An 18,499-nucleotide genomic window follows, 5' to 3' on the forward strand; every position below is an offset into this window, starting at 1 on the left:
CAATTGTTGCTAATTGCAGACAAAAACAAACAATAACAAACAGAGCTGTCAGTATTACAACGAATGACTACAATGAGTAATACAACAGTGTCAAACTGTGGTCAACAACTTCTCTAAAACTCGAAAACTCGAAAACTCGGAGCTCGGCACTCAGTACTAGGCACCAAGCAAAACAACAGAATCAATACAAATGACAGTAATCCATAATGACAAACTCTTTAAGCCGAATTTTCAGAAATTGTTTTTGTATTTTGCCTAGTCTTTTTTATTATTTTATTAACGAACTAAAGCAAAAACAAAACCAAACCGAAAAACAACATATGAAGTGAAAGAAAGACAGAATGAAAACTTTGTTTGAAATATTGGATTAACCGCTTAACGGCTGTTGTAGGTATTGCAAACCCTTTACTGGTTCCTGTATGTTGCATTTGTGTTGCAGCAACAACTTTCTAAGCCCCACTAAGGTGACAGTTGACAGCTGACACACAATAAATGTCAAATTTTCTGTTAAATGCATTTCATCTGTTTTGGTTTTAGACCGTGAACTGGTTTAAAGGGAATTGCAGAGAATTGATATCACGTTTTTATAGATTATTTACTCTTCTGCTTTATGGACCACAAAATGTTGGTTATTGAAGTGTCAATTTTAACAGATCTGAACAGTAATTGTTACCACACTTTTTTATAGATACTTGTATCTTCAATCGATTCTGTTTGTATAGTTGGCAATTATCTCTTTTGTCTGCATTGAATTTAATAATAAAGCAACCGATAATTCATTATTTTTCTTTATTTGCATTTAGAACTACAGTATACCTACATTATCTCAGTTTAAACCACATATATAGGACAATAAATGCCTTTTGTTATACATTCATCAATGCAAACAAAATCCATACAGCATTTATACAAAAATATGCTAATAAGATTTAATCAATGTAAGTGTAAACATATAATGTAGCAATTTTGCGTTGCAATTCGACGTTTAATTTCTGCGAAATTTTGACCTGTATCCAACACGAGGATCACTTTTTATATATTAAGCCTTGGCAACACTGATTGTTGTTAAGTGTCATCTGACAATTCCATACCAAAGTTTAACATTATTAAACAAAACCTATCTTAGGCTTTTTGTCAAAAGAGCGTTACGAGTATTTGTGTTATATATGTTAGGTACAATGTTTATGATATAATGAATTGAGTGTTTGCGAACCCTAGCCATTAGTTCCACCAGCATACGAGTATATAAAATATTGGACGATCATTTAACCGTGCAATGTTGAAAGATTCGTTCTCGATAGATCGTTGGATCCCACTCCCCATCATTTGACAAAATCTCAAAAAGATGTTCGTATGGATTGTTGCACCGTGCACACAAATGCTTCAAAAATACAATAGCGGTGCGGTGCTTCAAAATACGTATACGAGTATTAGATTGTAACAAGAGACGAATTATGGATATATGCATATGAGCTGAAACATAAACAGCAGTCGGAAAAACTGGACATGTGACAACTACACGTAAAACCATTACAGGAACATAAAATGATCAATTCTAAATGGTATACAACCATTTGTTACAACCAACCGGAAATCTTCAGTGAAACACGGAAAGCAAACAAGCGCAGTCGGATCATTTTCCATCTCCATCAAGACAATGTGAGTGTTCAGACATCTCGTCTAACAGTCTAACAACTGATTATTTGAACATTTAAAAAAATCGAATTGAATGATCATCCGCCGTTCACCGTACAGTCTGGGTGCTGATGTGGCATCCAATGACTTCTGACGACCTTCTTGTAAATTGAGTGGACAACGTTTTTTGTTGTCTAACGGTGGAGGAAGCAGAAGCCAAAACAACAAATGTTTGAAGGTGTCTTAAGAAGATTTGAAAGACGGCTTCGACAAATGGCTCGAACGCATGCAAAAGTGTATTATTCGGAAAGGAGAATACTTCCAGAAACAATAAAGCAATTTTTAGCGACAAGTTAGTATTTTTCCATTATTAGACTTAAAATATAAATAGTCACTCTTGTGTGAGGGATCCTTACTAATCGAATTTATTAACTAAATCGCCGTATTTAATCGTTGATACATTTAAGTGGTTATTAGGTAGCCGGTTGATTTCCATGTCCATCATTTTAGACTTATTGATTTTTGGTTCGTTATATCAACTGCGTAATGATAGTTTCAATGTATTGGGATTAAGAATTGGGATTATAAACATTACATTGCATTATATTAAAAAATATGGACTATTTCGGATACATTAATCAAATTACATTTAAATAACTATTTTTATTTATTGTCATACATTACTCATACATTCCTAATATGTTTATTTCAATACAAAATAAAGATATGTTTGAGTAATACATAAATAAATTCCTATGTACAATTTTTATGCCTAATGAATAAATTTGTCCATTACCTTAAGATTTTGATTGATATCCAAAATATGTTAATGTTTTTCCCATTATTGATTGCCTTAGACCAAACATTCATGATTAGTTCGAAACTGCTGAAAGGCAGTAGCCGGTACCGTGGGTGGATTGCGTTGATAATAAAGAAAACTTATACTTAGTTGTTAACTACAATCTTAAAGGCGTTCGTATCTCTAACAAAATAATTGAAGTATTGAATTAAAAAATTTTAAACTAAATTTAACAAAAATGTATTTAAGTGCGTTGATAAATTGCAGTTAAAGTTCAAAGCGTTGTGATTCGAAAATCATGTATTTAGGGTTTGGTACAAATTTATATTCTTAATAATTTATTTTTTTTTTTGATTAAATTTTTAAGTTAACCTATGTGTAAAGTTATGACTTTTAAATATCAATATTAGAAATAACGGTATTTATCTATACCAAATTGGTTAACCTCAAAAATGTCAAAATTATCAGGCACTTGGAAAACTGTAAAGTCATTTAAATATATTTAAATATATTCAACCTTTTCATATAAAGGTGGAAGACAAGTATAATTTTGTTGTTCAAATGTCTCAAAAAAACTAACCCGTTAAAATGAAAATAATGAAAATAGATTAAAATGTGACAATACAATAGTCTTTTCGTGCTCAGTCTTTTCTTGAAAGATGTAGAGCAATTACCGACTTGAAGCTCCAGTTATGAATTCTACATGTAACCTTAATGTTGAATTGAGTTTCACTAACAACTCGTGGAACCATATCATCATAAATGATTATTATTATTAATTAAGTGGGGAACACTTCACACCACAACTAAGATAGTCTATTGTGCTAAACCCAGTTGATTAAATTGATCAATAGTCATTCAATAAACGTAAGCAGCCTTAACGGCTTTGTATTGAGTGGATAGCAACAAGTAAATCCACTCGATGAAGTCTGTCGCTGCTCAGTGTAAGATAGTTACAGAAAATTTAGCTTAGACGTTTTCAGAATTCTGTTCCTAAAATCGATAAGTACTAGTCTCTTAAAGATCTATGTTGTTGAGTTACTATTTCAGTCTGCAGTGCGCTGTCAGAAATGCGGAGAGCATGTTAATATCTTATCTTCTCAGTGTAAAGAGTATATTAGAGATTGCTTTAGTTAAGTTGATGATTCTCTTAGCTTGTCTTTTGCTTTAACAGTTCTTATAGTAGTTTTTGAATTGGAAGTCTTCCCAGTAACTAATACGTGCTTTTTTGCTAAAGTATGAAATGACTCAGGTTCATTTAATTGCTGTTGAACTCACCGGTTGGCGAAACAAATAACTCATTCGCTGCCTTCGGGTCTTTCATATCGCGGGACCCATTTTAAAATGACGTGGTTACTCTTCCCAGTTCATTAACGAAAATTAATGTTGGATTACTGCCATCATACTTGAATAAAGTATGACAGATTTTAAGACTAGTAATACCGCTTGAGTGGCAATCATTTTTAGACCAGTAATACCGCTTGAGTGCCAATCCTTATGTTGATTGTCGTTATATTAATCTCTCATTAACTAAGAAAATTTGAATTCAAATTTAAAAATGTTTTCAGTATACCATTTTCTTATATGTGACTGACCAAAGTAAAAAATATGCAAAATATTTAAAATATCTCTATCTATTATATTTTAGAAAAGTATCTCAAGTATACCTAAAATATAACGTGCGACATAATATATTTTCATAAGGTGAAGTGAAAATAAACTATGAAAATATCAAAAGTCTTATCTGAAATAATTTGAAAAAATATTTTAATGGAACACTATGAAAATAATCATGACATATATATAATATTTTATTTCATTTCTTGTATTTAATACTATGGGCTACTGTCGTACACAGTTTTTATGTTAACATATGTTGTGTTCTCTCTAATTGCTTGAACTGCTTCGTTTGACGCTCTATCTTGTTGAATCTATCTTAAAACAAATGCACGACAAAGTTACACCGTAATTAGCCTGATATCATACCATAAAAAATCTTAACAAGTTTGTAATTAGCATAAGTCAACTTACTCAATATTTGCTAAATGCTCACAATAAAATATTTACTTCTATGCAATTGCACATTTTAGTCAGAGACGCAGTGTAGCACTTTTTGAAAAGGAACATCTTATACCGAGACATTTCTAAAATTGTGCAGAAGACATTGGAGACTCCATTAAGCATATGAGTGTTGGATAAACTCAATTGAATGAATCGATTGATATACAATATCAAATATACCGAGAAATTTTTAAAATTGTGCAGAAGATATTGGAGACCCCCTGAAGTATATGAGTTTTGGATAAACTCAATAAAATAAATCGAATAGTTTCTTCGTATCTCAAGATCTCAATTATTTTAGTAAAGTCTTTTAAGTGTTTATATGTCCAAAAATGGGTTGCTATGTTCGTCTATTGTAGCTTATAATCTCTTAACTCTAACCATTATGTATTTTCAATGGATTATAGAAAATTATGAATAAAATTTTTTGTAAATATCAGAAAAACAAAGTCTTTCTTACATATATACTCCTGTAACTGATTTGCAGTAGCATCTTCCTCTTTACCAAACGCAGCATATTCGTACAAATTATTTGTAGATCAATATTCTATATATGACACTTAACTTCCTGAGTAAGAGCAGCGGAAGTGATGTGAGGGTTGTACGCTTCTTCGATCTGCATATTTATCCATATCTAGATCTTAAGTAATGTATGCTGCTTTACTTTTCCCACGCATATTGTAGATTTGAAATGTTTAGTTTTCACCTTCTATATTTTCTTAAGTTATTTCAGTGAATAAATTACTAAAAACTATTGCTTAACATACATGTTTTTATAGGAAATATTTTATTATATTATAAAATATTTTTACCAAGGTTATATTTAGACTATTATGAAATGAAGCTATCAGTACAAAGTTAGCAGTAGCTATAAGCTCCATGAGCAGACACAATATCCTTTATAGAAAGCTTTTGCATACATTAATAAAGTTTGTTCAAAATTTACATTATGTTATTGTTAAAAATGCTATCTTCACATAAGCATCTTTAAAGCCTAGAACTAGAAAATAATATCTTTCTACACAAATAAAGGATATTGATATGAAGAATGAAGTTCTTTGGTCACCCCAAAATACTAATTAAATTAAATGATAAATTATAAATAGCTGTGAACTAATCTATATTACCTTCGTAATATACAGTAATGTCTCTTGATGTATCGTAAAGTAGTTACTTCAGTTAACTGACTTATTGTACTCCTCAAGTACAATGAAAAAAATAAAACAGAGTTAAGCTTAAAATAATCTTTAAAAACCCAGTAAAACCTGAAACAGAGAATTATATACTGCACAGTTCATTATCAAGATATGAACTCAGAAATATGTGAGTAGTTCAACTAATATTCTTAATCATAGTCTGACCCCACTTAAATATTCTGAGCTGCGCCCATTAAATACCTAATTGTGCCGTAGATACATATAGAAACATAATTCAAATTCACACTTAACAAAACTGGCAATTTACTTGTTTTTGATTAGATTTCTGAAAGTATGTCTGTCTCTGCATTCGCCTGCGTATCTGGTGATTTGTTGTGAAAAATAAAAGCTTTTAACATAATTTTGACAATTGACACTTGTACGTACCCGTGCCACAGCATGTATTTTACGCCATCTGTGCGTACACCTATGTCCGTCCATCGTTCTACAGGTAAGAGGACTTTCTTGCTTTCTTGTAAGTCCGTAAAAGTGCCTGTCTTCTGTTAAAATATTGCCAAGAGTAATTTTTCACATTTGCTGAAAAACCTTTGACAGCACTTGGATATATGACAATAATTTATAGTAGAGGACAGCATGATTAATACTTTCCCTATTCAATACTCGTATTATTTTTAAGGAGTTAGTTGATGTATGTTTTTTATATTATTGTATGGTATATGGTTACCAAATTTAATTACAATTTTCTGTACATATATGGATATTATTAATTACTATTAATATATTATTATTATTGTTAATATTTATTATTATTTTTTTTTTTGTTACAATTATATTATTAGTTTTTTAAAATGTATTTTGCTTTTCAAATAAGAGATATTATGGGACCTGAACTCTGGTTCAGTAAACGTGTTACTTAATATCTGCTAAGTACAATTCAACAATAGTAATAAATTAACAAATAGTTAGGATTGTACTATTCATATCCAATAAATGTTTTTAAAAACAAAAAAAAAAGAGCTATACGTAATTAAAGCATAAACGTAAACGAGTTTGATCCACAAATAATACGAGCCTGTATAGAAATTAGGGGAACATTATTCAGTAAGTCATCGCAGGTACTTCCATAATTTGACGATATTCTTATAAAAGCCCGTTCGTCAAATTTACAATGAGAAAGATATACACAGCTCAAAGATGCAATACCATCTTTACTGCTTGTTACAAAGCTATACATAAACTTCATAAATATTAACAACACCAATAAGTGCAAGAATAATGTAAAGAATACTACATAGCTAAAACAGTTATAATTTGCATTATGAAGTTCGCTATCTATAGTTCTGCGCCATGCTTGTGCTGGTTGTCCAGGCGTTCTAGAACCTTGGATGTTCCATCTGAGTGCTGTTTGCAGGGCTTCGAAGTATACGGCCAATCCATTGCGTCGACCAATCCGAACTGAAACGGTTTCTTGTTGTTGGCTTCACCGATCTTCATTTCTTATTCTTTCAGGCCATCTTATACCATGTATTCTGTGCAAGTACTTATTAATGAAGGTCTGTATTTTTGACTCAATGCGATTGGAATATTTCCATATTTCTCAGCCATAAATGATCAGAGATTTTATATTTGATTCGAAGATGCGAAGTTTCGTTTTTCGAGATATTTGACTCAGTGTCCATATATTCTTTAGCACACCAAAGCTAGAGTTAGCTTTGTTAACGCGCTTAGCTACATTCTCATCAGCGTCACTTCTAGTTGTGAGTACACTCCATACATAGACAGTTTTGCACGCACTCTACGTTTTTTGCGCCCAACTTAAGTACCAGACATTGTGTTGAGCAGTAGTCACTGCTCATAATTTTTGTTTTCTTTGCGTTGATTTCTTATAATATTTATCTGTAATATTTATCTGATTAAAAACTCTTCGAAAACGAATTTAGGGAAGTTATTTATTCCAGTATGTGAACACGCTAAATGACATATTCGATGTAATGTTAACATAATAGATATCGTAAGAAACATAAAACTTTCGATAAATATAGAGAGAATACGTATAAGGCATTAATAAGAACAATACACATAAAAAATATAAAAACACAACCCTGGAAAATAGTAAACCGAGGAAGATCGCACGTAATATTGATTGACTACGTAGTAGTTGACTGACGATATTTTACAAACAACTGTTTGCTACCAGGAAGAGAGAAGTACTTCTTGAGATGGTTAAGATTCGACACGAGCTGTTATTTATAACCTCTGAAATGATGACGTGTTATGTAGTTACATAATTACATAGTTCGAGTGACTAAACACTTTAAAGCAGTTTTAATAACGAAGGAACAGTTTTTTTTACTTGTAAGAAATTAGTGTTGTAAAGTTTAAAACTAAGTTGCAAACTGTCAATCCTCATTTAAAATATTTTGTAGGTTAAAAGTGCAGTTAGCATTATTAATTTTTAAAGTACTTTTAAAGGTAAATATTTAATAACCATATACATACACTTTGAAACAAAGTGTCCATACCAAATATATTAATTTAACTGCCTCTAATAATATACTATACATAAATAATAATTTTTCAACATATGAAATGTAATTATGGTCTCAAAACCTATAAACATTTCAACAGACCTCTTGAATAAAAATCTTCCGCTAAAGGTGTATGCTTATTCACACATCATTGAATATTTTAAAGAGTCCATAATGTTTATCCTTTCAAGTAACACCTTAGATACTTCAATAAATCGCCACTCTATCGGAGTTGTCTGCATAATTACAGAAAAGTAAAATAGCTTTAATGGCTCATAACATATTAGCACCAAAATCAATTGTCTGTTCATAGAAGTCTGTCAGTCAATTCGTCAGTTTTACGAGTCAATGTTGTAAGCTCTTTCATCTCCTAAATTAATTTTATATTGGATCTTTTAGTATATGTTATTGCTTTGCCTGTATACAAAGTCAGTCTTTGAGTGCTTAAAATTTGCTGTTAGCTAAAAATTATATTTTATGTGATTATTTTTAGAAGACATCATATTTTTCAAAAAAAAATTTTAATTTTTTCTACAAATTTATGTGAAAATTGCAATTTTCAAAAAGTGAAAACAAAAATTGTTTAAAAGAAATAAATAGAGAAGATCAAACAACGCCTATTGTGCGCGAACCTGTACGCGACGATTATTTAATTTTCTATGTCATGACTCACTTCTATGAAAAGATTTCTATAATCATAATTCAGTCTGCGTATTTTTGGATTGATATATACATGTTTTTGAAGATAAAAAGCAGATTTGTATCTTTTCTTTTGCAATGAAATATTATTTCTTTGTAATTTACTTTGATGTTTCCAAACACAAGAATAAATTACGAAGGGGTTCAGATAATATTTGCTTAATACAGTTTTTGCTTTTCCATCTGAGTTTACTTTGTTAAGCTTATTTTTAGATTATCTATCTTAAATATCGTCTTATACAGAAATTTAGTTGGAAATATGTTTTAAGAGAGGCACTATGCCCCTATAGGAGTTAAAGGGATTAACAACAACATGATTCAGATATCAGCTATTTATTGTGATATCTTCATAGTTCCAGGGAAAGAGGAGCCTTAGCTTCACTTACTATCATTTCCATTGTAACTCTATACGCTATTCTATTTAAACAATTTGATCTTCCAGATTCAATAAGTCTGGCATTTCTGCTAATCCAAGGAAGTCAGGGCGACGTAATTTGTAATTATATTCGAAAAATAATGAGTTTACGAAAACATATGGTCTTCAGCGGAACAAGTCTCCGTGTTTATTTGACAACTAGATAAGTGTGACTGCAGCTTGATAGACACATATCAAGAGAGGACAACTATAAGATTATAGTTTAAGTAACTAATTCCTGGGTCTTTAGTGCACATGCTGTTAAACTGAGATTATCCTCACATGAATATTGCAAAGGATGTGAATATAAGAAACAAGAGGAAACAGTTAAATACTTCTTTAGCAGATGCTCGTCTCTAATTGGAAACAGACTAAACTTCTTCGATAATTATGTATTTACCTTTCGTATGAAACTATACGAAATAAAAAAGATGCTACTTTTTATTATTATTATTATTAACATGTTTATTACAATTTCAGATTTTACGAACTTAGCCTATTCAAATAAGTTTTTCATAAAGTTTCTTTAATTTTGTTGATCTCTTGCAATATATCTTAGTTTACTTACTGACTTATTCGTTTCGCGTTCTATGGTTCTACGCCAAGTATTGCTTGGTCTACCTTGTGTTCTTCTTCCTTAAGGGTTCCTGCAGAGTACGGTTGGTGTTACATCGTCTGTGTTTTTCTGCAGTGTATGACTCAAACATCTGAATTTACGAAGCCGTATTTGCTGTACAATTGATTGTAATACGCCACAACATCCCGATATGTAAAAATAGCGGCTGCAATAGTCCTGCTGTCACATCTGGATTTGCTTTAAAGCATTCTGCAGGAATTCCATCTGCATTTTATCAGGATTTTGAAATTGTTCTATAATTTTTAAACTGGTAATGTCAAGTGTTAAATAGTAATATCGCCCATAGAGTCAAACTAAGTTAATCTCAGAGTTCTTCATGAATCACCAATACAGTCTACATCGATTTGTCAACTGTTTAAATCTTATTCACGTCTTATGATGCGCCGTCTTTGTATTTCTTAAGCATTTTTTCACTCCAATCGATAGTTTTTGTTAAAAACTATATAGCTATTGTTAAATTATGTTATATTCAATAAAAACAAATTATTTTCACAGTTTTATGATCGATTACGCAATATTGTATATAGTACCTAAAGTTCCCAATGCACAATATGAATGTTTTTTGAAATAACCACTATTTATGGATGACTTTGAATGAATCTGGTCCTTGGGCGAACTATGTTTGCGATAAAATTTATTAAAAAAACCTTTTATGGTTGTCAAGAATTGACCCGACTTCTTTGTTGTATTTTTTGACTGGATAATAATCATTGCACAGACATTTGCACTGCATATGATCATTTTTTGTTGAAACACATTTTTGAAGTCATTCCAAACAGCACAACTCTTATAATAAAGATCTTATATAATAATAAGTTCTTATAGTAAAAAAAGTGTTCTAGATAAAATATTGATCAAAAATGTCATACCCAGTGGAAATATCTTCTTGAATCTAGCATTATCTAGGGTTGCCAATGCTCATAATATAAACAGTGACCCTTATCTTGTAAAGATTTTATATTCAATACGTAAACTACTACTCAGCTTTATTGAAGCTTAAATTATGGTAGACAGATTCACAGCTCCATTACTTTTTTTATATTCGTTAATACTTTAATCAATGCACAATATTTCAATTTCAATTATTTAATATATTTAAACGATTACAACTCATTTCGCAAATTACTATACTATTCATATTATTCATGTTTTTTTGCATTTATCGCATTCATAACGTTGATTGCGTTTTTCTTATTTAAAATGCAAATTAATGTGTCATTTTGAGTCGCCGTTTAAATCAATCACAGCTGGTTTAAATGTCAGTGTTGTAAGGAGTTTGTTGTTTTAGCCAAAGAGCTAAATGAGCAGTCCGATTGCGTGCCGTTGCGCTAATACCGTTTACTGAATGCTAGTCCGTCGTTTAGTGTTAATTCCAAAGCGCTTGTGGCAAGACATGTTCGCCCATATATGGTTGGCAGCCTGTCCGTAAGTCTATCTGTAAGTCTGTCTTTGTTTTACTAAACAAAAGAGGTTAATTGCATTTAAACACTTTTATACGAAAATAGTTGCCTTTATGTATATTCATAAATATGCCATATTAAAGATATGATATTATAAAAACAAAAGTTTAAATATTTTAATTGCATGCAGAACAAAATTTTATTACCATGTCAATGTCAGGATTCTACCTTTAAAACACACATTCACCTATATTTTCTTAATTAGTAGATTTTTGATCGGAATTAAATATGTCCTTAGTTATTTTGATATTGGTGCCCAAACAATAACTAGACTTACTTTACTCATACTAGAATAATTTTTGCAATTCAGCAATAACAAAATTTATAATTAAGGGCCTCATGTCACCGTTTATTTGTAACCTAAATTCGAATGAATAATAAAAAAGATATTTAGTTGTCGGAATGATTTTATTTTTGAACATGGATTTCCTCAACTTCCTATCTATATACCTAGCACCCTATCTCTAGGATATCTCTTGGTTATTCGCAAGATCTGCAAAGTTCCATTCATCAGTAAATAGGATATCTTCATATGGTTCATTTTCAGTAGACAAGGAAGCTAAATTTGGCGAAAAACTAAATATTATGACAATATTCGTTCTTTAATATACTTCTTTTAGCTATGGATTTTAGAGAGTTGTAGGACTATGTAACATAACTGTAAGCTGTAATGGAACATAATATTTTTTTGGTGAACCTGATCTTATTTTCACGAATTTTTGCATACAATCACATCTAGTAGATGCAAAAGAGTGCTATTAAAAGTGACTTCATTACTTAACTGGTTGAAAGGTAATGTACCCGCAAAACACTTGATGCATTCCATGAAATTAATGCTAACAAGAGTTGAGTTCACATTATTCCGTAGCTTCTTAAATAAAAATCATACCAGCAGACCTCTGTTTCATTTGTAATGAGAAAACATTATCAAAAATTCCTTTTATTCTTTCTAAAAACGATACAGATATTGTTGACATAAGAATATATGTATTTTTATGCTGTATTGTTCCGAATCTGGCACTCATTGTAGTCACAACTCTTTCTAACATAAAACTTAACTTATAATATTACTTAATATGCCTAATTCAATTAGAATGCACTGCAGGAGCAAGGTTTATAGATTCGAAATTCTGCAAAGCAATCGCAATGGAAGTTATGCCTTAAAGCTATGTGTGAGAGAGTGCCTACACAGGAGCACCCAAGGTTCCAAAATATGCATTCTTAAGGACAGCCTAGCAGTTTTAAAATCTTTAGCAAACTGTTTACTCCAATCAAAGTTGGTGTGGGTATGATTTAAACTTCTCAATACTCTAGCATTGAGGTAGTATGTTACTCTTATGTGGGTACCGGGACATGAAGGGCAATGAAATAGCTTCCCTATCAAAAAAGGATGCATGTACCACTTTCATTGGTCTTGAGCACTTCTGTGGGGTGATAGCTTCATAGCTTCACAAACAACATATTATGTGAACGAGAGAAACAAAATCTACTTGAACACTAGCAAAAAGGATATTAAAATCTACACTGAACTTCTTATAGGACACTGTAGACTCAATTACCACATGAAGATTATAGGTTCGGTAAAAAGTGATTTCTGTCGACTCTGTCATGAGGAGAAAGAAACATGAAAGCATATTGTAAGCAACTGTCTAGCGGCGGCAACACGTAGACTTAACTACCTTGGAAGCGGGATCTTAGTTAGGCCTTTAGACGCACAATAAATCTTTTATGTCGGGGTGCATTACCACATGAAGATTATAGGTTCGGTAAAAAATGATTCCTGTCGACTCTGTCATGAGGAGAAGGAAGCATGAAAGCATATTGTAAGCAACTGCCTAGCGGCGGCAAGACGTAGACTTAACTACCTTGGAAGTGGAATCTTAGTTAGGCCTTTAGACGCACAATAAATCTTTTATGTCGGGATGCATTCATAGCCTATTATTTAGTAGTAATAGGGATGACTACTTTGAATTAAACTCGGCACCAATTTTATAAGTTTGATAAATTCTTACTAACTCCATTGAATAATATAATTTCTAATTTAACTAAATACTAATATAATAATAAATTTTTTTGAATAAAACATTATTTTATTTATTTCATTGAAATCTAATAAATAAGTCAAAACTGTGTCTTTTTCTCCAGTGCTCAGCAGTCTTCAAGTAATACGTATTTATAATTAATTAATTAATTAGTTTATTCAATTAAATTGCTTGAAAATATACAACAAACATTGTGCCAAAAAGCATTCAGTTTCGTGGATTGTGCAATCACATAAATTCAGTGCACTTACACGTTCTATTAACACAATTAACACATTTTTAAGTGTTTTGACAACAAAGTGTTAACACGTAAAGTGCACAAAATTAAGGTTTAAATGTTTTTAATTAAAAGTATTTTATTTTTCGTTGCAAATTTAACTTTCTGCTTTATTGTCGAACACTACACAGTGTCATTTGGAGTGCAAGAAAGGCACTAATGTGCAATTTGCACGACTGCACTTAGCTTGGCATTAGAAACGCAACGTCGTTTATTTCTTAAGTGTTAAGCAAACAGTGAAATCTGTTACTGGCGTGTCGCCATCAAGTCAAATCGAGCGAATACTCCAAACTGTGACTACGTACTTTGAGACCGAAACTCCAATTAACCTTATTGTTAAATCTAATTTAAGCTCCACAAAGGGTACATTGCGCTTATTTTTCGAATTAATATATCTCTAAAACGTGCTTAATTCAAATATTCACAATCTAACAGTCGAGCCAAAATCTAAATGAACACATCCGTTGCACTTCATATACGAAAAAACTAATATAAAAATTTCGCCTTCCCATACAAGCAGTAATCGATAATATATTTGTCATAAGTGCGAAGTGAACTGAAAGAAGACTGAACACAATTGAGTATTTCATATAACAGAAAAGGTTTTTCATTTAAATATCACGTACAATAATAATATGGGCTATGGACAGAGGTCACGTATGAATTATGTTTTTAGACTTGAACTGATGTGCAGCAATCTTCTAAGCATTTCGATTTCATATAGAGCATTTTAAGGAAACCCTATACATTAGCTCTGGATTTCGAGCTAAACAGAAACCTATAAACGTCAGCTTATTCTTTTTTCTTTATTACTTTCAAAATTAAAAATTATTGTGTCTATCATAATTATATGTATACAACAATTGTTAAAATAAACACATTTATTATTTATTGTTATGAATTTTGTGTAAAAAATTACAAAAACAATCACCTTACATGCAAAATGCATTTCATATTTTCGTTTCTAAATATATCAGACATGCTTCTTTTGGTACCGGGATATACTGGTGTACGTGGAAATAAATACGTGGACAAACTAGCCAGGAGAGGAGCAGCCACACTGATGATGGGGCCGGAATCTTTATGTGGACTAGGACATAATACGCTCCTTTCTTTCATAAAAATAAATGAGAACCAGAACAAAAAGGATTAATAGGATAATATAACACTATTAACACAATCCAAATCACTTATTGGTACCTATAACAATAAGAGATACCAAGATTGTACGGACCTATCAAAAGAACAACTTAGAATCATCACTGGAATCCTAACAGGGCACTAAAATACCTTACGAGACTAGGTATGCAAACTGTAGATTCTGTGAAAAGAATGAGGAGACGGATCACATGTGCTGTTAGAATGCCTTGCACTAATGCACATACGAAATACGCTCCTGAGAATTATATTCTTACGGTATAGGCAATAAAACTCTTTAAATTAGGTTCTATACTACTTTTATTTTTATTGATAACCCAGAAGGGGGCACAATAGATCCGATGGTCGCAGTGCCACATCCGCTAACAATAATATAATATAATCAGACACGCCGTATGAGTTATATTTTGTTTACAAAAATAAAAGTTATTCTTGATTTTTATATTTTTAAGACAAAAATAAAAGTTATTCTTGAGTTTTGTGTTTTTAAAGCAAAAATAACAGTTATTTGTGCGTTTTAAAATAAGAGGCAGTTAGAGTTATTTGTGTGTAGAAAAATAAAAAGCACATGATAATAGTAATGGTAATTTTTTACCGATAGTGGCGCATCTTTATGATATCAAGAAACTATTTAGAAATTAGATGGATTTGACTAGCGAAGAAAAGACAAGGACAAAAATTTTTTTAATTAATTGAAATTTGGTTGACCATACAACGCTGTTTCGAGTATTGCCAAGTACTCATCATAACTGTTATTTTCGGTCCCTGCTTACGATTTGTTCCTAAAATTCGTAAACCCACACATTGCATTATATTATAGTTCCCAATCATATATGCGCTACTCGACGTCTAAAAAATTCAGTTTTGATATTATGTAGATTAAGTTTATAAAGTTACTTAAAAGTAAAGTACATAGTTACTTAAATAAGTGATTTCATTACTTTAAATCTCTTAAGGCTAAGTTGTGTCTATTTTTCGAGAAGACGGCTTATTTTGAAATATTCTGTAGTCAATCGGGTTTTTTGTCTACTGCGTATATGATTAATATGTTGTCCAAATTAAAATGCTTATTTATAACTAAAATTTTAATGCTTTAATATCAACTTTCTGACTGAAGTGTATAAATAGATAGACCTGAACTATTTAGAATAGAACTGTTTTAAAGTTATTAACTATAGAAAAATTGTTTATCTAATAAACTCTGAAAATACACCAGAGAATGGAAAATCATTTTAAATGGTTTAAGTTTCGAATGATAAACTTTAAATAAGCCCAATATATTAAAATATCTTTAGCTATATTGTGTTGTATTTTTAGATTATAAATTATGTTAAAATCAATTCAAACCTTGTACCAACTAAAGCCTTTCACATGATTTACATTTTGTCAAAAGGACTTAAAAATAAGTTACGTTAAACATGTCCTGAAAGCAATCTATGATAGTACTTAATTTGATATATATTCATACCTTCTAGCTTCTTTTAAGAATTTATGTCGTTAAGTATTTAAAAGGATTATGTTTACAAAGAATTATCGATTCTATGGAATTGATCAAGCAAATTTGTTGAGATTGAGTGACGTATTTAAGATAACTGTCATTCCTTGGCAGCTTCGAAGAGCCTCCGCCAGCCAGCCCAATTAGTTGCTTGCTATCTCCAGTTGGTAACCGAGCGCCTCTAAATCATTGGCCACCTGGTCTTTCCACCGAAAAAACGGACGTCCTCTATTGCGTTTTCTAACTGCGGGTACCGAATCAAACACCTTTCTATCCGAAGCACTTTCTTTCATTCGCACGGCATGACCAAGCGAGTAAAACTGCTGAATTTTTTATGCATTTAACTATGTCAATGTCGCGGTATGGCTCATACAGCTTATCGTTCCATCTAATTCGATACTCGTCTCCAACGCGTAAGGAACCATAGATCTTCGGAGGAATTTTTCTGTCTAATGCTCCTAACGCTTTCTCATCACTATTGGTAATTGTCCAGGCTTCTGCACAATACAGCAGGACAGGCATGATAAGAGACTTGTAAAGCGTGATTTTTGTTTGTCGACAGAGAGCTTTATTTCGCAATTGCCTACTTACCGGGAGGTAACATCTGTTGGCAAGACTGATTCTGCGTTGAATCTATAGGTTGACGTCATTTTTGTGTTTGTGCTGGTTCTTTAATAAACAAATTTGTTATTCTACTAAACATTTTATTATTCTAAATAAAAATTGTTATTCTACTAATTATGGAGGCGAAAGTGAACCTATAACACCATTTTGTTACCCGTAAATAATTTCTAAATACTACTCGGTAATACAGTTTCTGCATGAGAATGCAGTAAACATTACACAATAAAAAGATGGCGTTATTTGATAGACTAATTATCAGCTATTTAATACATTTTCAAACCATAGGAGCTTAAAAGTCTGAGAAATCTGTACAGGCTTTTAGAATTCGCTCTGCGAACTTTCTTCACAGTCTTATACAAATAAACAACATATGTGACCTACGACTTTCTCGGCTTCTTAACATGTATTTGTTAAGTTATTCCTTTAGTTGATCTCTTCTCAGCATTATCATGCATGTTCACGCACACCGAACCAGTCTTGCACATGGTCTTCTCCGAATAACCCAGTTTCTTGGGTTGATTTTTTTGATTTCCTTTTAAGAAAATGTTATACATATTTAGTTTAAATAGTAATAAGTAAATTAAATAATTGCACGTTAAAATTTTAATTTTACTTTTAATTTTATTTGAATTTCAATGCTTTGACTGATAAAGTCAATCAAATGAAATCATTATGAAAACTGAATTAAAACGAAATACTAACAGCCGACTGAATAAAACATGGATTTCAAGTGGTTAAATTTCTTAATAGATTTATCGTATATATTTTAGGCATCTGGTTTCAATTTTTATGTTTAACATAAAACCATTTTGCAACACTATTGATCTACATTAAGGAAGTGTTCAATATATGTATTATTGAATTTGAATATTATTCAATTAATATTTGCTAACTGAACATACAACTAGAACTACTAATCCGTTAAAAATACTTGATTTTAAGCAAGTAATTGTGTTTGATTTATGTATTAACTTCAACCTATCAATAGATCAGCAGCACATGTTTAGGTTTTAATGCAACAATCATTTATCAAAAGTGTGTATGCACGGAGACAATAACGACTACAATGGTCTAATGTACATATAATTAATTATCATAAATTTCTCATTAATAATGACAGAGCATTTTGTCAATGACTTGAACTTGATCTCAGCGATTACAATTGATCTCTATAGCAGGGCTGTCCAGACCAGATAAAATCGGGGGCCAATACAAATCACTAAATAGGTCGGTGGGCCGCAGAAATAAATACATACTTTTATAATTTTTCCAGAGAAAAATAAAAATTACTTTATCTAAAAGATAAAGTAATATCAATATCACTATTATTAATATTAATTGATGACATACAAAAAATATTTTATTTTAATGTAATGTTAAAATTATGTACAAAGAAATTGACTCAGTGAAAAAATATATCAGAGACAGAGCTCTAAAATTATTCACTAAAGTTGATACGCTAATTAACCCCGCCCTAACAATCCTCAAGTCCACTTCTGGACTCTCAGGAAG

The 18,499-nt window shown here is 31.2% G+C and overlaps 1 protein-coding gene across 1 annotated transcript in view; it reads left to right on the top strand.

Moving 5' to 3' along the window:
- The first annotated feature begins 6,090 nt into the window (after nucleotides 1-6,090).
- Nucleotides 6,091-18,499, top strand: part of LOC119688565 (laminin subunit alpha-1) — a 50,900-nt gene continuing 38,491 nt past the window's right edge. The window contains exon 1 of the mRNA XM_038103238.1: nucleotides 6,091-6,142. Coding sequence (XP_037959166.1) covers nucleotides 6,091-6,142 — 52 coding nt within the window. The remainder of the gene's footprint in view (nucleotides 6,143-18,499) is intronic.

The sequence above is a fragment of the Teleopsis dalmanni genome, chromosome X (assembly GCF_002237135.1).
Source record: "Teleopsis dalmanni isolate 2A chromosome X, ASM223713v2, whole genome shotgun sequence".
NCBI lineage: Eukaryota > Metazoa > Arthropoda > Insecta > Diptera > Diopsidae > Teleopsis > Teleopsis dalmanni.